Here is a 26,139-nt window from a genome sequence, read left to right as displayed (position 1 = left end):
CCATTTGAAATGAAGAGAAGAAGAAAAAACCCACTCTCTCGGGCTCGCACAGGCGCCTTGCTTTCACTGTAACCGGTAGTCGTTAAAGTGCGTTCCGGACCATCCTCATGATGGAGACGGATAGTTGTTTGTCTTTCTCTTCGCAGCCAAACCGGACACCACCAGAGAACTCACCGGGTTTGGAACAGCATAGTTCCTCGGGTTCGTTTCTTCCCTGTGACGAACTTCAGAAAAACGTACACCTTCCTCTCGCGCACCGCCTGAGTCTCCGGGGTCAGGGTGACTTCTACAGCTCGAGCTCCATGGGACGATTTAATGACGGCGCACCCGCGGACTTTACGCACGGGGCAGCTCCCACGAACCCTCGCGCCTCGCCCAACAAACATAGCAAATATATGGAAAATATGAATCAGAATCAAAATGGTTTATCAATAAGCGGGAAGGGCTCGTTTTATGAAAACAACTCCGAGGGTAAGTGGAGATTTTATTTTTTTGTAAATTAAAACATCACGGCCATCAGTGTGAGGCTAACTGTGAAAAAAATATAGCCTCTCTACGAAAATAGGGGGAAATGCAATAATAATACTCACAATAATTATAATAATTATGTATTTACCTAAATGGTATAGGCCTAACTGAATAATATTCTATTGCGTGTAGAAACCGTTTGACTTGTCAAACATTATGCAATATCCATTCTGAAGAAGATACATACCCGTGATAAGATAATTGCGACCAACATTTGTTGTCAGCTACTTCAAATTGTTTCAAAATTACATTTTCACCTATTTTGTAGACCAGTGGATAAATATATTTTCAGGGTTTCTTTGGCGCTGCACATATGCATATGTTTCAAGGGCTTGAATAAAAACTTTGTTAACACTGTAAACAATATTGTGCTAGTTCTACCTTTTTTTAAATTACGTAACTATTTACATCAGCTTTTTTTGTATTTCCAACATGAGGTATTCTGATGTATAATATACTTCACTTTTGCTGTTTCACAAACACTAATAAATTAAGTCCAGCGTCTAAAAAAAAGGGCGTAGTTCCAACAGAAGTGTATTAATTCCCAAACTGTTATTATTCGTTAGATCTACTTCCTCTTTTTGATCAGTTACTTTCAGTGATCATATCTTAATGTTGATTTGTTGTTGTTGCCATTTTAACACACTTTATCACGCATTGCTGAACACGGAAGTGGAGGTGGAACTGCAAGCACAGTAAGATGCTTAATGTGTCTCCAGCATGAAGTGTTATGCGCAGTTATGCGCATGACCTTGTTTAAAGTGGGAATGGGTCATCTCATTTTTCAACGTAAATTTGCATATAATGTTGTTTAAGAGTATAATAAAAGTAACAACAAAAAAATGTATTAACCACAAAATTGAGCTACACGGCAAGTACTCTCAAATTCTTAAATTGAGAGTAAATGTCAAGACAAAAATGGTAAATTAAACAATACATTAAATTGAATTAACACTTTCAAATATTGAAGTAAAACCAGGAACATGCGTTTTTATGTGAAAATCCTACATTTTTGGGGGTTGGGGGGGGGGGCTGAATCATTATGTACAGTCTAATGATCGTGATTCCTTTTCACCAAATGTCTGTTTTTAATTGTTCACCTAATTATTTAGCTTGTTTTCTATCATTTAGGATAACGTTCCAAAGGACCATCAAAGGACGGGTGTTTATTAGTCCACACAGCAGGCCCCGGCTGAAGAAATCCCTCAAAAATAACGGAATGACTTTGTAGATCTGGGCCTCGTTTCCCAGTTGCGATGTAATTTAAGCATTACGATGATCGTACCAGTTGCATCATTATTTACGAGCCAACTTTCTAAGTGTGTCCCAAACAAACAAGTAGAGAGTACCTTCGCTAAGTGCATCGTTAGACCATGTGTCGTGTGGTTAGTAGTCCTATTGATTGGATCGAAAGAAAAAGCCGCGCTGCTGTCGGATCAGCTTTCTCCATTCAAATCTTACTTTAACATTCGGATTATTCCACAATACTGACGACGGATTAGCTCCTAGAGAGATATTACCATCTATGGCTGCAACTATTGAGGTGGCGTATTATGTTTACCCGATAATAATGCACTAAATCACATTGGGCACATGTTGTTACACATGAAACATATTGAGACAAAAAAAAATACAGACAGTAGCCTAGTGGCAAAATAAAGCTCAATATGATTTAAATATGATTGAAATATATCGACCCATTTAGGCTTAGCCTATTTACATTTTAATGTTGTCATCACGATTTTCGTTTGAAGATTTGTTTTATCTTTCACTTGTTTGTAACAATTGCAAATACTTTGGCAACTTTGTATTTGTAGTCCACTTCGCTCTGAAGTTATCAGCCGTCAAAGTCAGACAGATACCCAGCCTAAACACAGGCAGGACAGGTCACCCGTGATGCAAGTCAGTATTCAACGGTCATCGGGAGGCAACAATGAGCGCTGGTACCTTCAAGCATCTGTCTTTGATTCCAAAGGTTACACTTTCGAATCAGGCGATAGAAAGTTGTTTTTGGGATGTTTTTTTTTAAGCCTATCCCAAACCTTAGCCCTTACCTGAATTTACCTGAACTCAGAGTTAATACCTAAATTAAGATTTCGGAATATTGCCTAAACTTAACTCTAACATACTGACCACTCCGCTCGCGTTACTAGCTGAGATGTCTGTGAATAAAGTGACGCGGAAGGGCCAAACACATCTAATGGTGCACATTGCCTGCTCTGTGAGTGGTCTGGATCACTCGTAGACGTGTGAAGATTTTTAACAGCAACGTTATTAACGAAGGTTCTGGGAAACAGCTCGGCTACTAAAGATACATCGTAAAATGGTTCTAATTATGATCTATCTTAACGCTACGAAGACTCCGGGAAACGAGGCCCTGAATGCCTTTGTAGAGCGAACATCTTGAATTAGGCCTGTGATTTTGTTCCTTGTGAGCTCCTTTTCAGAATTTAGTTGTTTTGGTGAACCTAATATCCCCAATGTTGCCCTTTCGAATTATTAGAAAATAAAATGTGAATCAGATGTTTAAACACGATTTTAAAGTCATGGAATATTATAGGCCTAGACGAAGACTACAACATAATATAGCCAGCCCACCGAAATTGTCTAGGCCGACTCAAATGAATGTGCAACGACATCAAAAAACGTCATTATTTTAGCCTGAGCCGTCTAGGTGCGTGATTACGGCGTCGGTGGAGGGAGCTTCCACCGTGCCATAAACATCTTATAAACACACCAATAATATGCATTCTGCACAAAATACAGTAATAAACGAAACAAACAAAAACCAAATACAACTTGAGTTCATTTTAAATTGAGAAGGTTTCTTAATCAAAAAGTTCTGTTTTGTTTCTGAAGCGCAAAAAAAGTTACACATTTCCTAATTAGATTCTCAATATGTGTTTTATGCAACAGGCCCTATTTGCAAATATTGACTCTGGAAGACCCTGGCCCTTTTTTTTTCTTTTTTACATCATAATATTTTTCAGGTGCAATATTATCTATTATATTTAAGCACATTCAGAACATTCTCTAAATAATAATAAACTTAAAGAACTAGATTAACTTAAAGATAAAGATGATTTTCTTCGGCCTGAGACATGCACCAACACAGCGTTCCAAGTTGAAACACTTTAGTAAACGTAATATCCCGTGAACTCGAGTCTTAGGAAATGACGTGGTTCTTCAGTATTATTTATTGACGTTTGTAATCTATCCTCTAAAGTTGCCTTTATTAAGGGATGTGAGTTCTGTTAAGGACAGTGATATATCTGTGTGTGCAGAATAACATACATCAGTCTGATTCATGTTATTGCCAAAGACAACCGTGGATAGAGATACTCTATCTCTACAGTTAATCTTCATCTAGATAATACCATGGTCTGATTTAAAATGAATACTTTTCTATTTCTTTGGTCTCGAATTAATACTTTTTATACACATGCAAACACGCTTCCACACACACACACACACACACACACACACACACACACACACACTCACACTCACACTCACACACACACACAGTGATTAGAGCGTTGGACCAATAACCGAAAGTTTGCTGAATCGAATCCCTGAGATGACATGGTAAAAAAAAACATGTCATTCTGCCCCTGAGCAAGGCAGTTAACCCACTGTTACCCAGGCGGCGTGGCTGTCGATAAACCCTTGTGTAGTCTATGTATACTATGTGTATATTATGTATACTCCCCTTGCCCTAAGGGTAAAAACAAAAAGACCCGCCTTCACAAAAAAAAGCAGCTTCATTGAATGTTAAACCCCAAATCTATTTTGCATGAAGAAACTTTGTGAATATCTGGGTTTTTCCCTCTTCACAATGCAGAAAGACTGCACTTAATCAGTGGACACCCCTTGTTTCTATTACAACACACCTGTCATAATTGTTTGCTGTTGAACATAGTGGCGGGTCATTTTTTACCCTTAAGACAACACAAGGGTTAAGGCAGCCCCTTGCTGAAGACACATTTAAGTTGTACAACTGACTAGGTATCCCCCTTCCCCTTTCTGTTGTACAACTGACTAGGTATCCCCCTTTCTGTTGTACAACTGACTAGGTATCCCCCTTTCCCTTTCTGTTGTACAACTGACTAGGTATCCCCCTTTCTGTTGTACAACTGACTAGGTATCCCCCTTTCCCTTTCTGTTGTACAACTGACTAGGTATCCCCCTTTCTGTTGTACAACTGACTAGGTATCCCCCTTTCTGTTGTACAACTGACTAGGTATCCCCCTTTCCCTTTCTGTTGTACAACTGACTAGGTATCCCCCTTTCTGTTGTACAACTGACTAGGTATCCCCCTTTCCCTTTCTGTTGTACAACTGACTAGATATCCCCCTTTTCCTTTCTGTTGTACAACTGACTAGATATCCCCCTTTCCCTTTCTGTTGTAGAACTGACTAGGTATCCCCCTTTCTGTTGTACAACTGACTAGATATCCCCCTTTCCCTTTCTGTTGTAGAACTGACTAGGTATCCCCCTTTCTGTTGTACAGCTGACTAGATATCCCCCCTTTCTGTTGTACAACTGACTAGGTACCCCCTTTCCCTTTCTGTTGTACAACTGACTAGGTATCCCCCTTTCTGTTGTACAACTGACTAGATATCCCCCGTTTCTGTTGTACAACTGACTAGGTACCCCCTTTCCCTTTCTGTTGTACAACTGACTAGGTATCCCCCTTTCCCTTTCTGTTGTACAACTGACTAGATATCCCCCCTTTCTGTTGTACAACTGACTAGGTACCCCCTTTCCCTTTCTGTTGTACAACTGACTAGGTATCCCCCCTTTCTGTTGTACAACTGACTAGGTATCCCCCTTTCTGTTGTACAACTGACTAGGTATCCCCCTTTCTGTTGTACAACTGACTAGGTATCCCCCCTGTCTGTTGTACAACTGACTAGGTATCCCCCCTTTCTGTTGTACAACTGACTAGGTATCCCCCTTTCCCTTTCTGTTGTACAACTGACTAGATATCCCCCTTTCCCTTTCTGTTTTACAACTGACTAGATATCCCCCTTTCCCTTTCTGTTGTACAACAGACTATGTATCCCCCTTTCTGTTGTACAACTGACTAGGTATTTCCCTTTCTGTTGTACAACTGACTAGGTGCCCCCCTTTCTGTTGTACAACTGACTAGATATCCCCCTTTCCCTTTCTGTTGTACAACAGACTAGGTATCCCCCTTTCTGTTGTACAACTGACTAGGTATCTCTCTTTCTGTTGTACAACTGACTAGGTATCCCCCTTTCTTTTGTAAAACTGACTAGGTATCCCCCTTTCTGTTGTACAACTGACTAGGTATCTCTCTTTCTGTTGTACAACTGACTAGGTATCCCCCTTTCAGTTGTAAAACTGACTAGGTATCCCCCTTTCTGTTGTAAAACTGACTAGGTATCCCCCTTTCTGTTGTACAACTGACTAGGTACCCCCCTTTCCCTTTCTGTTGTACAACTGACTAGGTATCCCCCTTTCTGTTGTACAACTGACTAGGTATCCCCCTTTCTGTTGTACAACTGACTAGGTATCCCCCTTTCTGTTGTACAACTGACTAGGTATCTCCCTTTCTGTTGTACAACTGACTAGGTATCTCCCTTTCTGTTGTACAACTGACTAGGTATCCCCCTTTCTGTTGTACAACTGACTAGGTATCTCCCTTTCTGTTGTACAACTGACTAGGTATCTCCCTTTCTGTTGTACAACTGACTAGGTATCCCCCTTTCTGTTGTACAACTGACTAGGTATCCCCCTTTCTGTTGTACAACTGACTAGGTATCTCCCTTTCTGTTGTACAACTGACTAGGTATCTCTCTTTCTGTTGTAAAACTGACTAGGTATCTCCCTTTCTGTTGTACAACTGACTAGATATCCCCCTTTCTGTTGTACAACTGACTAGGTATCCCCCTTTCTGTTGTACAACTGACTAGGTATCCCCCTTTCTGTTGTACAACTGACTAGATATCCCCCTTTCCCTTTCTGTTGTACAACTGACTAGGTACCACCTTTCCCTTTCTGTTGTACAACTGACTAGGTATCCCCCTTTCCCTTTCTGTTGTACAACTGACTAGGTATCCCCCTTTCCCTTTCTGTTGTACAACTGACTAGGTATCCCCCTTTCCCTTTCTGTTGTACAACTGACTAGATATCCCCCTTTCCCTTTCTGTTGTACAACTGACTAGGTGCCCCCCTTTCTGTTGTACAACTGACTAGATATCCCCCTTTCCCTTTCTGTTGTACAACAGACTAGGTATCCCCCTTTCTGTTGTACAACTGACTAGGTATCTCTCTTTCTGTTGTACAACTGACTAGGTATCCCCCTTTCTTTTGTAAAACTGACTAGGTATCCCCCTTTCCCTTTATGTTGTACAACTGACTAGGTATCCCCCTTTCTGTTGTACAACTGACTAGGTATCCCCCTTTCCCTTTCTGTTGTACAACAGACTAGGTATCCCCCTTTCTGTTGTACAACTGACTAGGTATCTCTCTTTCTGTTGTACAACTGACTACGTGCCCCCCTTTCTGTTGTACAACTGACTAGATATCCCCCTTTCCCTTTTTGTTGTACAACTGACTAGATATCCCCCTTTCTGTTGTACAACTGACTAGGTATCCCCCCTTTCTGTTGGACAACGACTAGGTATCCCCCTTTCCCTTTCTGTTGTACAACTGACTAGATATCCCCCTTTTCCTTTCTGTTGTACAACTGACTAGATATCCCCCTTTCCCTTTCTGTTGTACAACTGACTAGGTATCTCCCTTTCTGTTGTACAACTGACTAGGTATCCCCCTTTCTGTTGTACAACTGACTAGGTATCTCCCTTTCTGTTGTACAACTGACTAGGTATCTCCCTTTCTGTTGTACAACTGACTAGGTATCCCCCTTTCTGTTGTACAACTGACTAGGTATCCCCCTTTCTGTTGTACAACTGACTAGGTATCTCTCTTTCTGTTGTACAACTGACTAGGTATCTCCCTTTCTGTTGTACAACTGACTAGATATCCCCCTTTCTGTTGTACAACTGACTAGGTATCCCCCTTTCTGTTGTACAACTGACTAGGTATCCCCCTTTCTGTTGTACAACTGACTAGATATCCCCCTTTCCCTTTCTGTTGTACAACTGACTAGGTACCACCTTTCCCTTTCTGTTGTACAACTGACTAGGTATCCCCCTTTCCCTTTCTGTTGTACAACTGACTAGGTACCACCTTTCCCTTTCTGTTGTACAACTGACTAGGTATCCCCCTTTCCCTTTCTGTTGTACAACTGACTAGGTATCCCCCTTTCCCTTTCTGTTGTACAACTGACTAGGTATCCCCCTTTCCCTTTCTGTTGTACAACTGACTAGGTATCCCCCTTTCCCTTTATGTTGTACAACTGACTAGGTATCCCCCTTTCTGTTGTACAACTGACTAGGTACCCCCCTTTCCCTTTCTGTTGTACAACTGACTAGGTGCCCCCCTTTCTGTTGTACAACTGACTAGATATCCCCCTTTCCCTTTCTGTTGTACAACAGACTAGGTATCCCCCTTTCTGTTGTACAACTGACTAGGTATCTCTCTTTCTGTTGTACAACTGAATAGGTGCCCCCCTTTCTGTTGTACAACTGACTAGATATCCCCCTTTCCCTTTCTGTTGTACAACTGACTAGATATCCCCCTTTCTGTTGTACAACTGACTAGGTATCCCCCCTTTCTGTTGGACAACTGACTAGGTATCCCCCTTTCCCTTTCTGTTGTACAACTGACTAGATATCCCCCTTTTCCTTTCTGTTGTACAACTGACTAGATATCCCCCTTTCCCTTTCTGTTGTAGAACTGACTAGGTATCCCCCTTTCTGTTGTACAGCTGACTAGATATCCCCCCTTTCTGTTGTACAACTGACTAGGTACCCCCTTTCCCTTTCTGTTGTACAACTGACTAGGTATCCCCCTTTCCCTTTCTGTTGTACAACTGACTAGATATCCCCCCTTTCTGTTGTACAACTGACTAGGTACCCCCTTTCCCTTTCTGTTGTACAACTGACTAGGTATCCCCCCTTTCTGTTGTACAACTGACTAGGTATCCCCCTTTCTGTTGTACAACTGACTAGGTATCCCCCTTTCTGTTGTACAACTGACTAGGTATCCCCCCTTTCTGTTGTACAACTGACTAGGTTTCCCCCCTTTCTGTTGTACAACTGACTAGGTATCCCCCTTTCCCTTTCCGTTGTACAACTGACTAGATATCCCCCTTTCCCTTTCTGTTTTACAACTGACTAGATATCCCCCTTTCCCTTTCTGTTGTACAACAGACTATGTATCCCCCTTTCTGTTGTACAACTGACTAGGTATCTCCCTTTCTGTTGTACAACTGATTAGGTATCCCCCTTTCTGTTGTACAACTGACTAGGTATCCCCCTTTCTGTTGTACAACTGACTAGGTATCCCCCTTTCTGTTGTACAACTGACTAGGTATCCCCCTTTCTGTTGTACAACTGACTAGGTATCTCCCTTTCTGTTGTACAACTGACTAGGTATCTCCCTTTCTGTTGTACAACTGACTAGGTATCCCCCTTTCTGTTGTACAACTGACTAGGTATCTCCCTTTCTGTTGTACAACTGACTAGGTATCTCCCTTTCTGTTGTACAACTGACTAGGTATCCCCCTTTCTGTTGTACAACTGACTAGGTATCCCCCTTTCTGTTGTACAACTGACTAGGTATCTCCCTTTCTGTTGTACAACTGACTAGGTATCTCTCTTTCTGTTGTACAACTGACTAGGTATCTCCCTTTCTGTTGTACAACTGACTAGATATCCCCCTTTCTGTTGTACAACTGACTAGGTATCCCCCTTTCTGTTGTACAACTGACTAGATATCCCCCTTTCCCTTTCTGTTGTACAACTGACTAGGTACCACCTTTCCCTTTCTGTTGTACAACTGACTAGGTATCCCCCTTTCCCTTTCTGTTGTACAACTGACTAGGTATCCCCCTTTCCCTTTCTGTTGTACAACTGACTAGGTATCCCCCTTTCCCTTTCTGTTGTACAACTGACTAGATATCACCCTTTCCCTTTCTGTTGTACAACTGACTAGGTGCCCCCCTTTCTGTTGTACAACTGACTAGATATCCCCCTTTCCCTTTCTGTTGTACAACAGACTAGGTATCCCCCTTTCTGTTGTACAACTGACTAGGTATCTCTCTTTCTGTTGTACAACTGACTAGGTATCCCCCTTTCTTTTGTAAAACTGACTAGGTATCCCCCTTTCCCTTTATGTTGTACAACTGACTAGGTATCCCCCTTTCTGTTGTACAACTGACTAGGTACCCCCCCTTTCTGTTGTACAACTGACTAGGTATCCCCCCTTTCTGTTGTACAACTGACTAGATATCCCCCTTTCTGTTGTACAACTGACTAGGTATCCCCCTTTCCCTTTCTGTTGTAGAACTGACTAGGTATCCCCCTTTCTGTTGTACAGCTGACTAGATATCCCCCCTTTCTGTTGTACAACTGACTAGGTACCCCCTTTCCCTTTCTGTTGTACAACTGACTAGGTATCCCCCCTTCTGTTGTACAACTGACTAGATATCCCCCGTTTCTGTTGTACAACTGACTAGGTACCCCCTTTCCCTTTCTGTTGTACAACTGACTAGGTATCCCCCTTTCCCTTTCTGTTGTACAACTGACTAGATATCCCCCCTTTCTGTTGTACAACTGACTAGGTATCCCCCTTTCTGTTGTACAACTGACTAGGTATCCCCCCTTTCTGTTGTACAACTGACTAGGTATCCCCCCTTTCTGTTGTACAACTGACTAGGTATCCCCCTTTCCCTTTCTGTTGTACAACTGACTAGATATCCCCCTTTCCCTTTCTGTTTTACAACTGACTAGATATCCCCCTTTCCCTTTCTGTTGTACAACAGACTATGTATCCCCCTTTCTGTTGTACAACTGACTAGGTATTTCCCTTTCTGTTGTACAACTGACTAGGTGCCCCCCTTTCTGTTGTACAACTGACTAGATATCCCCCTTTCCCTTTCTGTTGTACAACAGACTAGGTATCCCCCTTTCTGTTGTACAACTGACTAGGTATCTCTCTTTCTGTTGTACAACTGACTAGGTATCCCCCTTTCTTTTGTAAAACTGACTAGGTATCCCCCTTTCTGTTGTACAACAGACTAGGTATCCCCCTTTCTGTTGTACAACTGACTAGGTATTTCCCTTTCTGTTGTACAACTGACTAGGTGCCCCCCTTTCTGTTGTACAACTGACTAGATATCCCCCTTTCCCTTTCTGTTGTACAACAGACTAGGTATCCCCCTTTCTGTTGTACAACTGACTAGGTATCTCTCTTTCTGTTGTACAACTGACTAGGTATCCCCCTTTCTTTTGTAAAACTGACTAGGTATCCCCCTTTCTGTTGTACAACAGACTAGGTATCCCCCTTTCTGTTGTACAACTGACTAGGTATCTCTCTTTCTGTTGTACAACTGACTAGGTATCCCCCTTTCTGTTGTAAAACTGACTAGGTATCCCCCTTTCTGTTGTAAAACTGACTAGGTATCCCCCTTTCTGTTGTACAACTGACTTGGTACCCCCCTTTCCCTTTCTGTTGTACAACTGACTAGGTATCCTCCTTTCTGTTGTACAACTGACTAGGTATCTCCCTTTCTGTTGTACAACTGACTAGGTATCCCCCTTTCTGTTGTACAACTGACTAGGTATCCCCCTTTCTGTTGTACAACTGACTAGGTATCCCCCTTTCTGTTGTACAACTGACTAGGTATCCCCCTTTCTGTTGTACAACTGACTAGGTATCTCCCTTTCTGTTGTACAACTGACTAGGTATCTCCCTTTCAGTTGTACAGCTGACTAGGTATCCCCCTTTCTGTTGTACAACTGACTAGGTATCTCCCTTTCTGTTGTACAACTGACTAGGTATCTCCCTTTCTGTTGTACAACTGACTAGGTATCCCCCTTTCTGTTGTACAACTGACTAGGTATCCCCCTTTCTGTTGTACAACTGACTAGGTATCTCCCTTTCTGTTGTACAACTGACTAGGTATCTCTCTTTCTGTTGTACAACTGACTACGTATCTCCCTTTCTGTTGTACAACTGACTAGATATCCCCCTTTCTGTTGTACAACTGACTAGGTATCCCCCTTTCTGTTGTACAACTGACTAGGTATCCCCCTTTCTGTTGTACAACTGACTAGATATCCCCCTTTCCCTTTCTGTTGTACAACTGACTAGGTACCACCTTTCCCTTTCTGTTGTACAACTGACTAGGTATCCCCCTTTCCCTTTCTGTTGTACAACTGACTAGGTATCCCCCTTTCCCTTTCTGTTGTACAACTGACTAGGTATCCCCCTTTCCCTTTCTGTTGTACAACTGACTAGATATCCCCCTTTCCCTTTCTGTTGTACAACTGACTAGGTGCCCCCCTTTCTGTTGTACAACTGACTAGATATCCCCCTTTCCCTTTCTGTTGTACAACAGACTAGGTATCCCCCTTTCTGTTGTACAACTGACTAGGTATCTCTCTTTCTGTTGTACAACTGACTAGGTATCCCCCTTTCTTTTGTAAAACTGACTAGGTATCCCCCTTTCTGTTGTACAACAGACTAGGTATCCCCCTTTCTGTTGTACAACTGGCTAGGTATCTCTCTTTCTGTTGTACAACTGACTAGGTATCCCCCTTTCTGTTGTAAAACTGACTAGGTATCCCCCTTTCTGTTGTAAAACTGACTAGGTATCCCCCTTTCTGTTGTACAACTGACTAGGTACCCCCCCTTTCCCTTTCTGTTGTACAACTGACTAGGTATCCCCCTTTCTGTTGTACAACTGACTAGGTATCTCCCTTTCTGTTGTACAACTGACTAGGTATCCCCCTTTCTGTTGTACAACTGACTAGGTATCCCCCTTTCTGTTGTACAACTGACTAGGTATCCCCCTTTCTGTTGTACAACTGACTAGGTATCCCCCTTTCTGTTGTACAACTGACTAGGTAGCTCCCTTTCTGTTGTACAACTGACTAGGTATCTCCCTTTCTGTTGTACAACTGACTAGGTATCCCCCTTTCTGTTGTACAACTGACTAGGTATCTCCCTTTCTGTTGTACAACTGACTAGGTATCTTCCTTTCTGTTGTACAACTGACTAGGTATCCCCCTTTCTGTTGTACAACTGGCTAGGTATCCCCCTTTCTGTTGTACAACTGACTAGGTATCTCCCTTTCTGTTGTACAACTGACTAGGTATCTCTCTTTCTGTTGTACAACTGACTAGGTATCTCCCTTTCTGTTGTACAACTGACTAGATATCCCCCTTTCTGTTGTACAACTGACTAGGTATCCCCCTTTCTGTTGTACAACTGACTAGATATCCCCCTTTCCCTTTCTGTTGTACAACTGACTAGATATCCCCCTTTCCCTTTCTGTTGTACAACTGACTAGGTACCACCTTTCCCTTTCTGTTGTACAACTGACTAGGTATCCCCCTTTCCCTTTCTGTTGTACAACTGACTAGGTATCCCCCTTTCCCTTTCTGTTGTACAACTGACTAGGTTTCCCCCCTTTCCCTTTCTGTTGTACAACTGACTAGATATCCCCCTTTCCCTTTCTGTTGTACAACTGACTAGGTACCACCTTTCCCTTTCTGTTGTACAACTGACTAGGTATCCCCCTTTCCCTTTCTGTTGTACAACTGACTAGGTATCCCCCCTTCCCTTTCTGTTGTACAACTGACTAGGTATCCCCCTTTCTGTTGTACAACTGACTAGGTATCCCCCTTTCCCTTTCTGTTGTACAACTGACTAGGTATCCCCCTTTCTGTTGTACAACTGACTAGGTATCCCCCCTTTCTGTTATACAACTGACTAGGTATCCCCCTTTCTGTTGTACAACTGACTAGGTATCCCCCTTTCTGTTGTACAACTGACTAGGTACCCCCCTTTCTGTTATACAACTGACTAGGTATCCCCCTTTCTGTTGTACAACTGACTAGGTACCCCCCTTTCTTTTGTACAACTGACTAGGTATCCCCCCTTTCTGTTATACAACTGACTAGGTATCCCCCTTTCTGTTGTACAACTGACTAGGTATCCCCCCTTTCTGTTATACAACTGACTAGGTATCCCCCTTTCTGTTGTACAACTGACTAGGTATCCCCCTTTCTGTTGTACAACTGACTAGGTATCCCCCCTTTCTGTTGTACAACTGACTAGGTATCCCCCTTTCTGTTGTACAACTGACTAGGTATCCCCCTTTCTGTTGTACAACTGACTAGGTATCTCCCTTTCTGTTGTACAACTGACTAGGTATCTCCCTTTCAGTTGTACAGCTGACTAGGTATCCCCCTTTCTGTTGTACAACTGACTAGGTATCTCCCTTTCTGTTGTACAACTGACTAGGTATCTCCCTTTCTGTTGTACAACTGACTAGGTATCTCTCTTTCTGTTGTACAACTGACTAGGTATCCCCCTTTCTGTTGTACAACTGACTAGGTATCCCCCTTTCTGTTGTACAACTGACTAGATATCCCCCTTTCCCTTTCTGTTGTACAACTGACTAGGTACCACCTTCCCTTTCTGTTGTACAACTGACTAGGTATCCCCCTTTCCCTTTCTGTTGTACAACTGACTAGGTATCCCCCTTTCCCTTTCTGTTGTACAACTGACTAGGTATCCCCCTTTCCCTTTCTGTTGTACAACTGACTAGATATCCCCCTTTCCCTTTCTGTTGTACAACTGACTAGGTGCCCCCCTTTCTGTTGTACAACTGACTAGATATCCCCCTTTCCCTTTCTGTTGTACAACAGACTAGGTATCCCCCTTTCTGTTGTACAACTGACTAGGTATCTCTCTTTCTGTTGTACAACTGACTAGGTATCCCCCTTTCTTTTGTAAAACTGACTAGGTATCCCCCTTTCTGTTGTAAAACTGACTAGGTATCCCCCTTTCTGTTGTACAACTGACTAGGTACCCCCCTTTCCCTTTCTGTTGTACAACTGACTAGGTATCCCCCTTTCTGTTGTACAACTGACTAGGTATCTCCCTTTCTGTTGTACAACTGACTAGGTATCCCCCTTTCTGTTGTACAACTGACTAGGTATCCCCCTTTCTGTTGTACAACTGACTAGGTATCCCCCTTTCTGTTGTACAACTGACTAGGTATCCCCCTTTCTGTTGTACAACTGACTAGGTATCTCCCTTTCTGTTGTACAACTGACTAGGTATCTCCCTTTCTGTTGTACAACTGACTAGGTATCCCCCTTTCTGTTGTACAACTGACTAGGTATCTCCCTTTCTGTTGTACAACTGACTAGGTATCTTCCTTTCTGTTGTACAACTGACTAGGTATCCCCCTTTCTGTTGTACAACTGGCTAGGTATCCCCCTTTCTGTTGTACAACTGACTAGGTATCTCCCTTTCTGTTGTACAACTGACTAGGTATCTCTCTTTCTGTTGTACAACTGACTAGGTATCTCCCTTTCTGTTGTACAACTGACTAGATATCCCCCTTTCTGTTGTACAACTGACTAGGTATCCCCCTTTCTGTTGTACAACTGACTAGATATCCCCCTTTCCCTTTCTGTTGTACAACTGACTAGATATCCCCCTTTCCCTTTCTGTTGTACAACTGACTAGGTACCACCTTTCCCTTTCTGTTGTACAACTGACTAGGTATCCCCCTTTCCCTTTCTGTTGTACAACTGACTAGGTATCCCCCTTTCCCTTTCTGTTGTACAACTGACTAGGTATCCCCCTTTCCCTTTCTGTTGTACAACTGACTAGATATCCCCCTTTCCCTTTCTGTTGTACAACTGGCTAGGTACCACCTTTCCCTTTCTGTTGTACAACTGACTAGGTATCCCCCTTTCCCTTTCTGTTGTACAACTGACTAGATATCCCCCTTTCTGTTGTACAACTGACTAGGTATCCCCCTTTCCCTTTCTGTTGTACAACTGACTAGGTATCCCCCCTTCCCTTTCTGTTGTACAACTGACTAGGTATCCCCCTTTCTGTTGTACAACTGACTAGGTATCCCCCTTTCCCTTTCTGTTGTACAACTGACTAGGTATCCCCCCTTTCTGTTATACAACTGACTAGGTATCCCCCTTTCTGTTGTACAACTGACTAGGTATCCCCCTTTCTGTTGTACAACTGACTAGGTACCCCCCTTTCTGTTATACAACTGACTAGGTATCCCCCTTTCTGTTGTACAACTGACTAGGTACCCCCCTTTCTTTTGTACAACTGACTAGGTATCCCCCCTTTCTGTTATACAACTGACTAGGTATCCCCCTTTCTGTTGTACAACTGACTAGGTATCCCCCCTTTCTGTTATACAACTGACTAGGTATCCCCCTTTCTGTTGTACAACTGACTAGGTATCCCCCCTTTCTGTTGTACAACTGACTAGGTATCCCCCCTTTCTGTTATACAACTGACTAGGTATCCCCCTTTCTGTTGTACAACTGACTAGGTATCCCCCTTTCTGTTGTACAACTGACTAGGTATCCCCCTTTCCCTTTCTGTTGTACAACTGACTAGGTATCCCCCTTTCTGCTGTACAACTGACTAGGTATCCCCCCTTTCTGTTATACAACTGACTAGGTATCCCCCTTTCTGCTGTACAACTGACTAGATATCCCCCTTTCTGTTATACAACTGACTAGGTATCCCCCCTTTCTGTTATACAACTGACTAGGTATCCCCCTTTCTGCTGTACAACTGACTAGGTCTCCCCCTTTCCCTTTCTGTTGTACAACTGACTAGGTATCCCCCTTTCTGTTGTACAACTGACTAGGTATCCCCCTTTCTGTTGTACAACTGACTAGGTATCCCCCTTTCCCTTTCTGTTGTCCCCCTTTCAGCCATTTCCATCCAAATGGATCAATCAGCACCAACATGTGAAGTTCATAGGAGCATATCAAATTGGATGTCAAATGAAAACGTAAGATTTAACATTTTGTGGAAATGAATGCATAGAAACCATTTTCCATCTTGAACATTTGTCATAAAGTAAAAGGCTTTGATTTCTGGTCAAACAGATGGATAAAGGGGGTCTTAGAAAACATCTACCAGAAAAAAAGTTTTAAAGGTATCAGAAATACATCAAAACACAATAATATTGTAGTATAAAGACCCCTGCCAACTAATATCAACACATATTGCCTTGTGCCTTGTAATTCTGTTACCAAACACCCACTTAACTTTAAGATATATTTTAGTTTCTCTCGCTCATGAGGAGGGAGGATAATGAAAGTTCACAGGAGTAAGTAAGTAAAGGTAGACCTACCAATTAATTATAGTGATTTTACTGATATCAAGTTTGTTTATGAATAATTAAGTGATTCAAACTTGTAATTCTGTTACCATATTGGTAACGGAATTACCAAAAAGTAGAGTACTGTACAGTAGAGTTGAGTACAGGACAGTACAGTAGAGTTCAGTACTGTACAGTACAGTAGAGTTCACTACTGTACAGTAGAGTTCAGTACATTAGAGTAGAGTACTGTACAGTAGAGTAGAGTTGAGTACAGTACAGTACAGTAGAGAAGAGTACAGCACTGTACAATAGAGTACAGTTCAGTACAGTAGAGTACAGTATTCAGTACAGTAGAATACTGTACAGTTCAGTAGAGTATAGTACTGTACAGTTCAGTCCAGTACAGTAGAGTCCAGTACTGTACATTAGAGTTCAGTACAGTAGAGTAGAGTTCAGTAGAGTAGAGCACACTAGAGTAGAGTACGGTACAATGTACAGTATTGGACATATTTGCTGTACTGTACTGAACTCTACTGTGCTGTGTTGTACTGTACTCTGCTATGCTGTGACGTCAAAACTTGTGAAACATAGACATTTATGATTGGTTCAGATTTTTCAATGTAAATTGTCCAAAGTAGTCCTTGTGCATAGTGCACAGTTTGTTAAACTTTAAAATCAATGTTTTTTGTATGGCATACATGTCAAAGTGAAAAATCTGTGTCAAATCGCAATTCTGTTACAATGGAATTGCCCTTTTATAAAAACCCTTAATGAAAGGGTTTTCATTCAACTTTTTTTTTACATATGGGGTTGTGGACCATATAAGAATGAGATACAGAAAGCCCCAAATATTGGTACGATTAGAACACTTTTTTTTTGGACAAGATAATCCATTTGGCGTCAGTCTGTCTGTGAATTTAACCTGAGTGTTGTTTTTCTGACTCAGATTTGAGTAGAGATATGTTGTGTCCACATGACACTTGATTGCTGTCCAACATTCTGGGACACAGTCAGACTCACACACCTTCAAAGGCAGACTAGTCTTCCTGTTTTGTCTATTGGTGCTTGGAAGGGGAGAGGGTTAGGGTTTAGAGATTGAAAAGCAGGGGGGATGGTATAGCACATAGTCTAAAATGTTATATAAAAAAGTATATACGTAAGTATAGTGAGTTAGAGGGATGATGACTTGACTAGATATTCCTAACCCCCAGATCTCAGTATAGTGAGTTAGAGGGATGATGACTTGACTAGATATTCCTAACCCCCAGATCTCAGTATAGTGAGTTAGAGGGATGATGACTTGACTAGATATTCCTAACCCCCAGATCTCAGTATAGTGAGTTAGAGGGATGATGACTTGACTAGATATTCCTAACCCCCAGATCTCAGTATAGTGAGTTAGAGGGATGATGAATTGACTAGATATTCCTAACCCCCAGATCTCATCCATGTTGACATTTCTTTAACTGCACAGTCCAAAAATGAATAATACAACATTTAAAAAATATATATATTTTAAATTCTAAGAAACCGCTAAACCCAATTCAATGCTCCCGAAATTTGACATTTTACCAAAAATATGTCTGACATCTGATAATGCAGCAAAAGCTTATTTCTCTCAAATGTGTTTATATCCCTGTTAGTGAGCATTTATCCTTTGCCAAGATAATCCATCTACCTGACAGGTGTGCCATATCAAGAAGCTGATTAAACCTCATGATCATTACACAGGTGCACCTTGTGCTGGGGGACAATAAAAGGCCATTTTCAAAATGTGCAGTTTTGTCACACAATACCACAGATGAACTATGGTGTGAGGTTGGATCTATTCTAAACCAACATCAGGGGTGCATCCCAAAATGACTCCTTATTCCATAAATAGTGCACTACTTTTGAGCAAAGACCTATTGGCCCTCGTCAAAAGTAGTGCACTCTGTAGGGAATAGGGTTTTTCAAAGAAAATACTCTGTTTGGGACAGGAAGTTAATTAGGACTATGCTGAATGACTGCTCTCAACTGTCCTCTGAGTGAGCCTAATGATAGGACATGGGGAAAGTCTAGATAAGACAAAGGGGACCGAGAGAGAATAATTATATTCTGGGACCCCATCATTAACATGAAGAACAACATCCAAACACAGAAAAATCCATAATCTTTTAGTCCAGTGACATCCATAATGGTACTGTCCAGTCATCCAAACACATCCAGTCCATAATGGTACTGTCCAGTCATCCAAACACATCCAGTCCATAATGGTACTGTCCAGTCATCCAAACACATCCAGTCCATAATGGTACTGTCCAGTCATCCAAACACATCCAGTCCATAATGGTACTGTCCAGTCATCCAAACACATCCAGTCCATAATGGTACTGTCCAGTTAACCAAACACTCCCGGAGTTCATAATGGTACTGTCCAGTCATCCAAACACATCCAGTCCATAATGGTACTGTCCAGTTAACCAAACACTCCCGGAGTCCATAATGGTACTGTCCAGTCATCCAAACACATCCAGTCCATAATGGTACTGTCCAGTCATCCAAACACATCCAGTCCATAATGGTACTGTCCAGTTAACCAAACACTCCCGGAGTCCATAATGGTACTGTCCAGTCATCCAAACACATCCAGTCCATAATGGTACTGTCCAGTCATCCAAACACATCCAGTCCATAATGGTACTGTCCAGTCATCCAAACACATCCAGTCCATAATGGTACTGTCCAGTTAACCAAACACTCCCGGAGTCCATAATGGTACTGTCCAGTCATCCAAACACATCCAGTCCATAATGGTACTGTCCAGTTAACCAAACACTCCCGGAGTCCATAATGGTACTGTCAAGTCATCCAAACACTCAGGGAGTCCATAATGGTACTGTCCAGTCAAACAAACACAGGGAGTTGATAATGGTACTGTCCAGTCATCCAAACGCACACATAGTCCATAATGGTACTGTCCAGTCAACCAAACACAGGGAGTTGATAATGGTACTGTCCAGTGATCCAAACACACCCAGTCCATAATGGTACTGTCCAGTACAATTACAAGGAAATGAATTGTATCACATAAATGAATAGATGGTCTGTGTGTCATATCAATCATAGTCATGAAATGCATATATTTGACCATGCCTTGTTATTTTATACACACAATGATACTTTGTATCAAATTTGGTCAAATGTCTAACTTTCTAAATTGAATTAAAAACTCAAATGATTTGGGACTCACAATGTCAAAAATGTGTTCTTGCAATAAGAGATATCACATAACGAGATTTTCAGTCTTCAAAAATAAACTTTGAACTTGTTAAATTAGTTGGAAGAATCTGTAGTATATTCTGTCCATAACATGATCCCAAAACACTAGGTCCATGTGAAACCTCCTCAAACCCAAAACACATCAGTTTGAGTTCTGCTCAGGGGGTCTTGACCTTCATTTAATGCGGGTCAAAACAAACAGTGTTTCAGTGGTCTGGAATGTTGTGTCTGGTCAGATCTGATTAAAACCATAACAAGGAGACTTCAAACTAAAATACTAAATTAAGAGAAAAAAAAGCAAGTTTTAATAGCAACGCATGTTTATTTCCATCTCATACAAATTTGTGCATAACTGTAAAACAATTCCGTCAGCAGCTCACTTAGTGTTTTGCACATATAGTTGCTTGTCTTGTATTCGTGGCTCATCTGGCCTGTTTTTCTCACCTCTTATCAGGGGTCTGTAAGAGACCAGTGGGACCCCTGAGACAACATAGGAACGTTCACTCCTTTCCAAACCAACGTCCTCCTTCAGATCTTAGTCAAATCTCCTGACAAAAGACAAGTCTACGTGGCTGAATCGTGTTTGTTATTAATGGAGAATATTATTACGTTGATGCCTCTTACAGTGGACATTAATGAATCCTGTTTGTTATTAATGGAGAATATTACGCTGATGCCTCTTACAGTGGACGTTAATGAATCCTGTTTGTTATTAATGGAGAATATTACATTGATGCCTCTTTGAAACATCCTGACCATAGAAAACCTGTATTTTCTATGGTAGAGTAGGTCTAGTTTATATTTTCTATGTGGGGTTCTAGGTTTGATTTTCTATGTTGGTGATTTGTATGATTCCCAATTAGAGGCAGCTGGTTATCGTTGTCTCTAATTGGGGATCATACTTATAAGTAGCATTTTGTCCACCTGTGGGTTATGGGATAGTGTTTATGTATAACTGTGTTTGAGCACTACGTAGTCACGGGTCTTTGTAAGTTTTGTTATTTTGTTTTCAGTTTCACTTATTCATGAATTAAAAGATGTGGAACTATACTCACGCTGCGCCTTGGTCCGACCATCATTATTAAGAACATTGTGATACTCTTACAGTGGACGTTAATGAATCCTGTTTGTTATTAATGGAGAATATTACGCTGATGCCTCTTACAGTGGACGTTAATGAATCCTGTTTGTTATTAATGGAGAATATTACGCTGATGCCTCTTACAGTGGACGCTAATGAATCCTGTTTATTATTAACGGAGAATACACTGATGCCTCAGTGGACATTAATGTTAGGTTGGCTGTTTAATCTGAATATCTCTGTGTGACAATGTTACCACTGGTAGACATCAGAGCCTCGCTTAAACACAGCAATTTACTTTTTTCTTATAGTAAGCCCTATCTTCCTCCTTTCTCTCTCTCTACCTGCCCTCAGCCAGAGAGAAGGTGGGTCCCAAGCCCATGGGCTACCCAGTGATTGGTTCAGACTTCTGCATCAAGCTGAAGGAGCCAACCAATGGTCTCCAAACAGGGGACTCAATCGCAGACTCCATCGACCTATCGGGCAAGAACAAGAAGCGTCGTAACCGTACCACGTTCAGTACCTTTCAGTTGGAGGAGCTGGAGAAAGTGTTTCAGAAGACTCACTACCCTGACGTTTACGCCCGGGAACAGCTGGCCCTTAGGACCGAACTGACAGAGGCCCGTGTACAGGTAATCCCCCTCTCCATCACATCCTACACATCCTACAGTCCCCTATCCTGGCTGCTACAGTAACTATCTCAGTCCCCAATCCTGGATGCTACAGTAACTATCTCAGTCCCCTATCCTGGCTGCTACAGTAACTATCTCAGTCCCCAATCCTGGATGCTACAGTAACTATCTCAGTCCCCTATCCTGGCTGCTACAGTAACTATCTCAGTCCCCTATCCTGGATGCTACAGTAACTGTCTCAGTCCCCTATCCTGGCTGCTACAGTAACTATCTCAGTCCCCTATCCTGGATGCTACAGTAACTATCTCAGTCCCCTATCCTGGCTGCTACAGTAACTATCTCAGTCCCCTATCCTGGCTGCTACAGTAACTATCTCAGTCCCCAATCTTGGCTGCTACAGTAACTATCTCAGTCCCCAATCCTGGCTGCTACAGTAACTATCTCAGTCCCCTATCCTGGCTGCTACAGTAACTATCTCAGTCCCCAATCCTGGTTGCTACAGTAACTATCTCAGTCCCCAATCCTGGCTGCTACAGTAACTATCTCAGTCCCCAATCCTGGATGCTACAGTAACTATCTCAGTCCCCTATCCTGGCTGCTACAGTAACTATCTCAGTCCCCAATCCTGGCTGCTACAGTAACTATCTCAGTCCCCTATCCTGGCTGCTACAGTAACTATCTCAGTCCCCTATCCTGGATGCTACAGTAACTATCTCAGTCCCCTATCCTGGATGCTACAGTAACTATCTCAGTCCCCTATCCTGGCTGCTACAGTAACTATCTCAGTCCCCTATCCTGGCTGCTACAGTAACTATCTCAGTCCCCTATCCTGGCTGCTACAGTAACTATCTCAGTCCCCTATCCTGGCTGCTACAGTAACTATCTCAGTCCCCTATCCTGGCTGCTACAGTAACTATCTCAGTCCCCAATCCTGGCTGCTACAGTAACTATCTCAGTCCCCTATCCTGGATGCTACAGTAACTATCTCAGTCCCCTATCCTGGCTGCTACAGTAACTATCTCAGTCCCCTATCCTGGATGCTACAGTAACTATCTCAGTCCCCTATCCTGGATGCTACAGTAACTATCTCAGTCCCCTATCCTGGCTGCTACAGTAACTATCTCAGTCCCCTATCCTGGATGCTACAGTAACTATCTCAGTCCCCTATCCTGGCTGCTACAGTAACTATCTCAGTCCCCTATCCTGGCTGCTACAGTAACTATCTCAGTCCCCTATCCTGGCTGCTACAGTAACTATCTCAGTCCCCTATCCTGGATGCTACAGTAACTATCTCAGTCCCCAATCCTGGCTGCTACAGTAACTATCTCAGTCCCCTATCCTGGATGCTACAGTAACTATCTCAGTCCCCAATCCTGGATGCTACAGTAACTATCTCAGTCCCCTATCCTGGATGCTACAGTAACTATCTCAGTCCCCTATCCTGGGTGCTACAGTAACTGGCTCAGTCCCCAATCCTGGATGCTACAGTAACTATCTCAGTCCCCAATCCTGGATGCTACAGTAACTATCTCAGTCCCCTATCCTGGATGCTACAGTAACTATCTCAGTCCCCTATCCTGGATGCTACAGTAACTATCTCAGTCCCCTATCCTGGATGCTACAGTAACTATCTCAGTCCCCTATCCTGGCTGCTACAGTAACTATCTCAGTCCCCTATCCTGGCTGCTACAGTAACTATCTCAGTCCCCTATCCTGGATGCTAAAGTACCTATCTCAGTCCCCTATCCTGGCTGCTACAGTAACTATCTCAGTCCCCTATCCTGGCTGCTACAGTAACTATCTCAGTCCCCTATCCTGGCTGCTACAGTAACTATCTCAGTTTGCAACTGTAATAGTTTGCAGTACCATCCTGCAAACAGTTAATACATCCAGATTATAGGCTACAATATTTATGTGCAGAAATGCAAAGTAGAACTGCTGCTCAGTCCTTTTAAATTAAGATTTTTGTTTGTTGCCTTACAACAAACGTTGGCATTTGAACGTGAATTACGGTAAGTGGCAGATGTCCTCTGATCCTTTTCTCTCTCTCTCCATTCAGGTGTGGTTCCAGAACCGCCGGGCCAAGTGGAGGAAGAGGGAACGCTATGGGAAGATCCAGGAGGTGCGAAACCACTTTGCTGCTACATACAATATCTCCACCTACCAGGTACACACTGACACACATAGTTCTCTTTGCTACTACTTAAGATATCTCCACCTACCAGGTACACACTGACACACATAGTTCTCTTTGCTACTACTTAAGATATCTCCACCTACCAGGTACACACTGACACACATAGTTCTCTTTGCTACTACATATGATATCTCCACCTACCAGGTACACACTGACACACATAGTTCTCTTTGCTATTACATATGATATCTCCACCTACCAGGTACACACTGACACACATAGTTCTCTTTGCTACTACTTAAGATATCTCCACCTACCAGGTAAACACTGACACACATAGTTCTCTTTGCTATTACATATGATATCTCCACCTACCAGGTACTGTCTTCCGACAGGTGGCGTCACTCCTACGCACGCTCATCCCTCAATCTAATCTGACGTACTCTCTTCCTCTCTAGATGCAGAGCAACCTGTGGCCAGGAGCTGGTGCAGGAGGGGGCGGGGGGTCCGGCGGGGGCTGTGTCCTGAGCCCTGACACCATGTCTTCCTCTTGTATGAGTCCCTACCCCCATCCCCACAGCAACCTCTCCTCCATGGGCTTCATGGGCATGCCCCCGTCCTCCAGCCACCCCCACCACCCTCACCATCACCCCCCACACCACCCTGGCATCAATAGCCTCTACTCTCTCCACAGCTTCCCTGGGGCCCTCGGGGGCCACTCCTTTGAGCCAGGGCCCGAGACAGAGTATAAGCCATCCAGCCTGTTGGCCCTGCGGATGAAGGCTAAGGACCCTGGGAGTCTTCTATCCTGGCCTACATGATCACCACAGTGTCAGGGCCCTACTATGTACTGACTGAGCCAATGTACACACACACATTCAAACTCAATCTTGTATACTAGCTACGCCATGGATAGTTATGGCCACATGTGTTTGTGTTACTGCATGTTGATAACAGCAGAAGTCTAAACTCTCTCCTGTGGTTCACTATAATATGTATACACACACTCTGCTATTTTTCTCCCGAAAACATAAACCCACAGATTTCAAAACATGACATGATCAACCTTTGAGTTTGTTAGGTATTTTGTCCCCTGGGCATTTCCATGTAAAAAGGACCAACATATAAAGTGAATACGAACAGGTAAAACTGGGTGTCAAATGAAAACTAAGAGTCTATATTTTTGTGGAAATGAATGCATAGAAACCATTTTCCATCTTGAACATTTGTCATAAAGTAAAAGGCTTTGATTTCTGGTCAAACAGATGGATAAAGGGGGTCTTAGAAAACATCTACCAGAAAAAAAGTTTTAAAGGTATCAGAAATACATCAAAACACAATAATATTGTAGTATAAAGACCCCTGCCAACTAAAATCAACACTTACTTTTATTTTTGGTTAAATGTACCATCTGTAAGTATAATAAATATTTCCTTTGTAATTGTGATTTGTCATTCCGTTACCAAACAGCCACATATCTCCTTCATGAGACATACCAATTAGTTATAGTGATTTTACTGATATCAAATTTTGTTTTTGACATATTAAGTGATAAAAATTCGTAATTTGAAATACCAAGCAATCTGTAACATAATGACTGCAACTGAATTGGCTACGATAGGAAATCGTAGTAGTCACAAACCACAGTTGGATCACCTGTTACTGTCCTCCCTTCCACTGACATACTGTTATGTTCAGCTCATAGTGTCTCCTGTTATGTTCAGCTCATCATAGTGTCTCCTGCTACTGTCCTCTCTTCCACTGACTGTTATGTTCAGCTCATAGTGTCTCCTGCTACTGTCCTCTCTTCCACTGACTGTTATGTTCAGCTCATAGTGTCTCCTGCTACTGTCCTCCCTTCCACTGACTGTTATGTTCAGCTCATAGTGTCTCCTGTTACTGTCCTCCCTTCCACTGACTGTTATGTTCAGCTCATAGTGTCTCCTGTTACTGTCCTCTCTTCCACTGACTGTTATGTTCATTCTGTTATGTTCAGCTCATAGTGTCTCCTGCTTACTGTCCTCCCTTCCACTGGCATTCTGTTATGTTCAGCTCATAGTGTCTCCTGTTACTGTCCTCTCTTCCACTGACATACTGTTATGTTCAACTCATCATCTGGTGGTCAAAGCAAGAGTGTTAAAACAGTCTGTCCGGACAACCGCCCTCTCTCTCTCTCTCTTTCTGTCTCTCTCTCTCTCTTTCTCTCCCTCTCCCTTTCCCTCTGTCTGTCTGT

General features: G+C 42.5%; 1 protein-coding gene across 5 annotated transcripts; it reads left to right on the top strand.

Annotated features, from left to right (window-relative positions):
- alx3 (ALX homeobox 3) lies at positions 1-25,390 on the top strand. 5 transcript variants are annotated; one of them, XM_031803713.1, is made up of 4 exons: positions 1-471; positions 21,492-21,769; positions 23,829-23,936; positions 24,365-25,379. In XM_031803713.1, the coding sequence occupies exons 1-4, from the start codon at positions 108-110 to the stop codon at positions 24,725-24,727; spliced, it is 1,113 nt and encodes a 370-aa protein (XP_031659573.1). In that variant the 5' UTR covers positions 1-107; the 3' UTR covers positions 24,728-25,379. The 5 variants fall into 5 exon arrangements, with proteins under 5 accessions (XP_031659573.1, XP_031659574.1, XP_031659577.1 ...); XM_031803714.1 differs by having other exon boundaries at positions 28-471; positions 23,829-23,891; positions 24,365-25,390; XM_031803717.1 differs by lacking the exon at positions 1-471 and adding an exon at positions 20,959-21,044 and having other exon boundaries at positions 23,829-23,891; positions 24,365-25,377.
- The last annotated feature ends 749 nt before the right edge of the window (positions 25,391-26,139 follow it).

The sequence above is a fragment of the Oncorhynchus kisutch genome, linkage group LG24 (assembly GCF_002021735.2).
Source record: "Oncorhynchus kisutch isolate 150728-3 linkage group LG24, Okis_V2, whole genome shotgun sequence".
In the NCBI taxonomy this organism is placed as follows: Eukaryota; Metazoa; Chordata; class Actinopteri; order Salmoniformes; family Salmonidae; genus Oncorhynchus; species Oncorhynchus kisutch.
This window is presented reverse-complemented; position numbering and strand designations above follow the sequence as displayed.

Bases quoted from the DNA above. Each gene is read 5' to 3' on its own strand.
- alx3 (XM_031803713.1), top strand. From the start codon at position 108: ATGATGGAGACGGATAGTTGTTTGTCTTTCTCTTCGCAGCCAAACCGG. The intron at 21,770-23,828 runs GTAATCCCCCTC...CTCTCCATTCAG, and splicing joins TGACAGAGGCCCGTGTACAG to GTGTGGTTCCAGAACCGCCG. The intron at 23,937-24,364 runs GTACACACTGAC...CTTCCTCTCTAG, and splicing joins ACAATATCTCCACCTACCAG to ATGCAGAGCAACCTGTGGCC.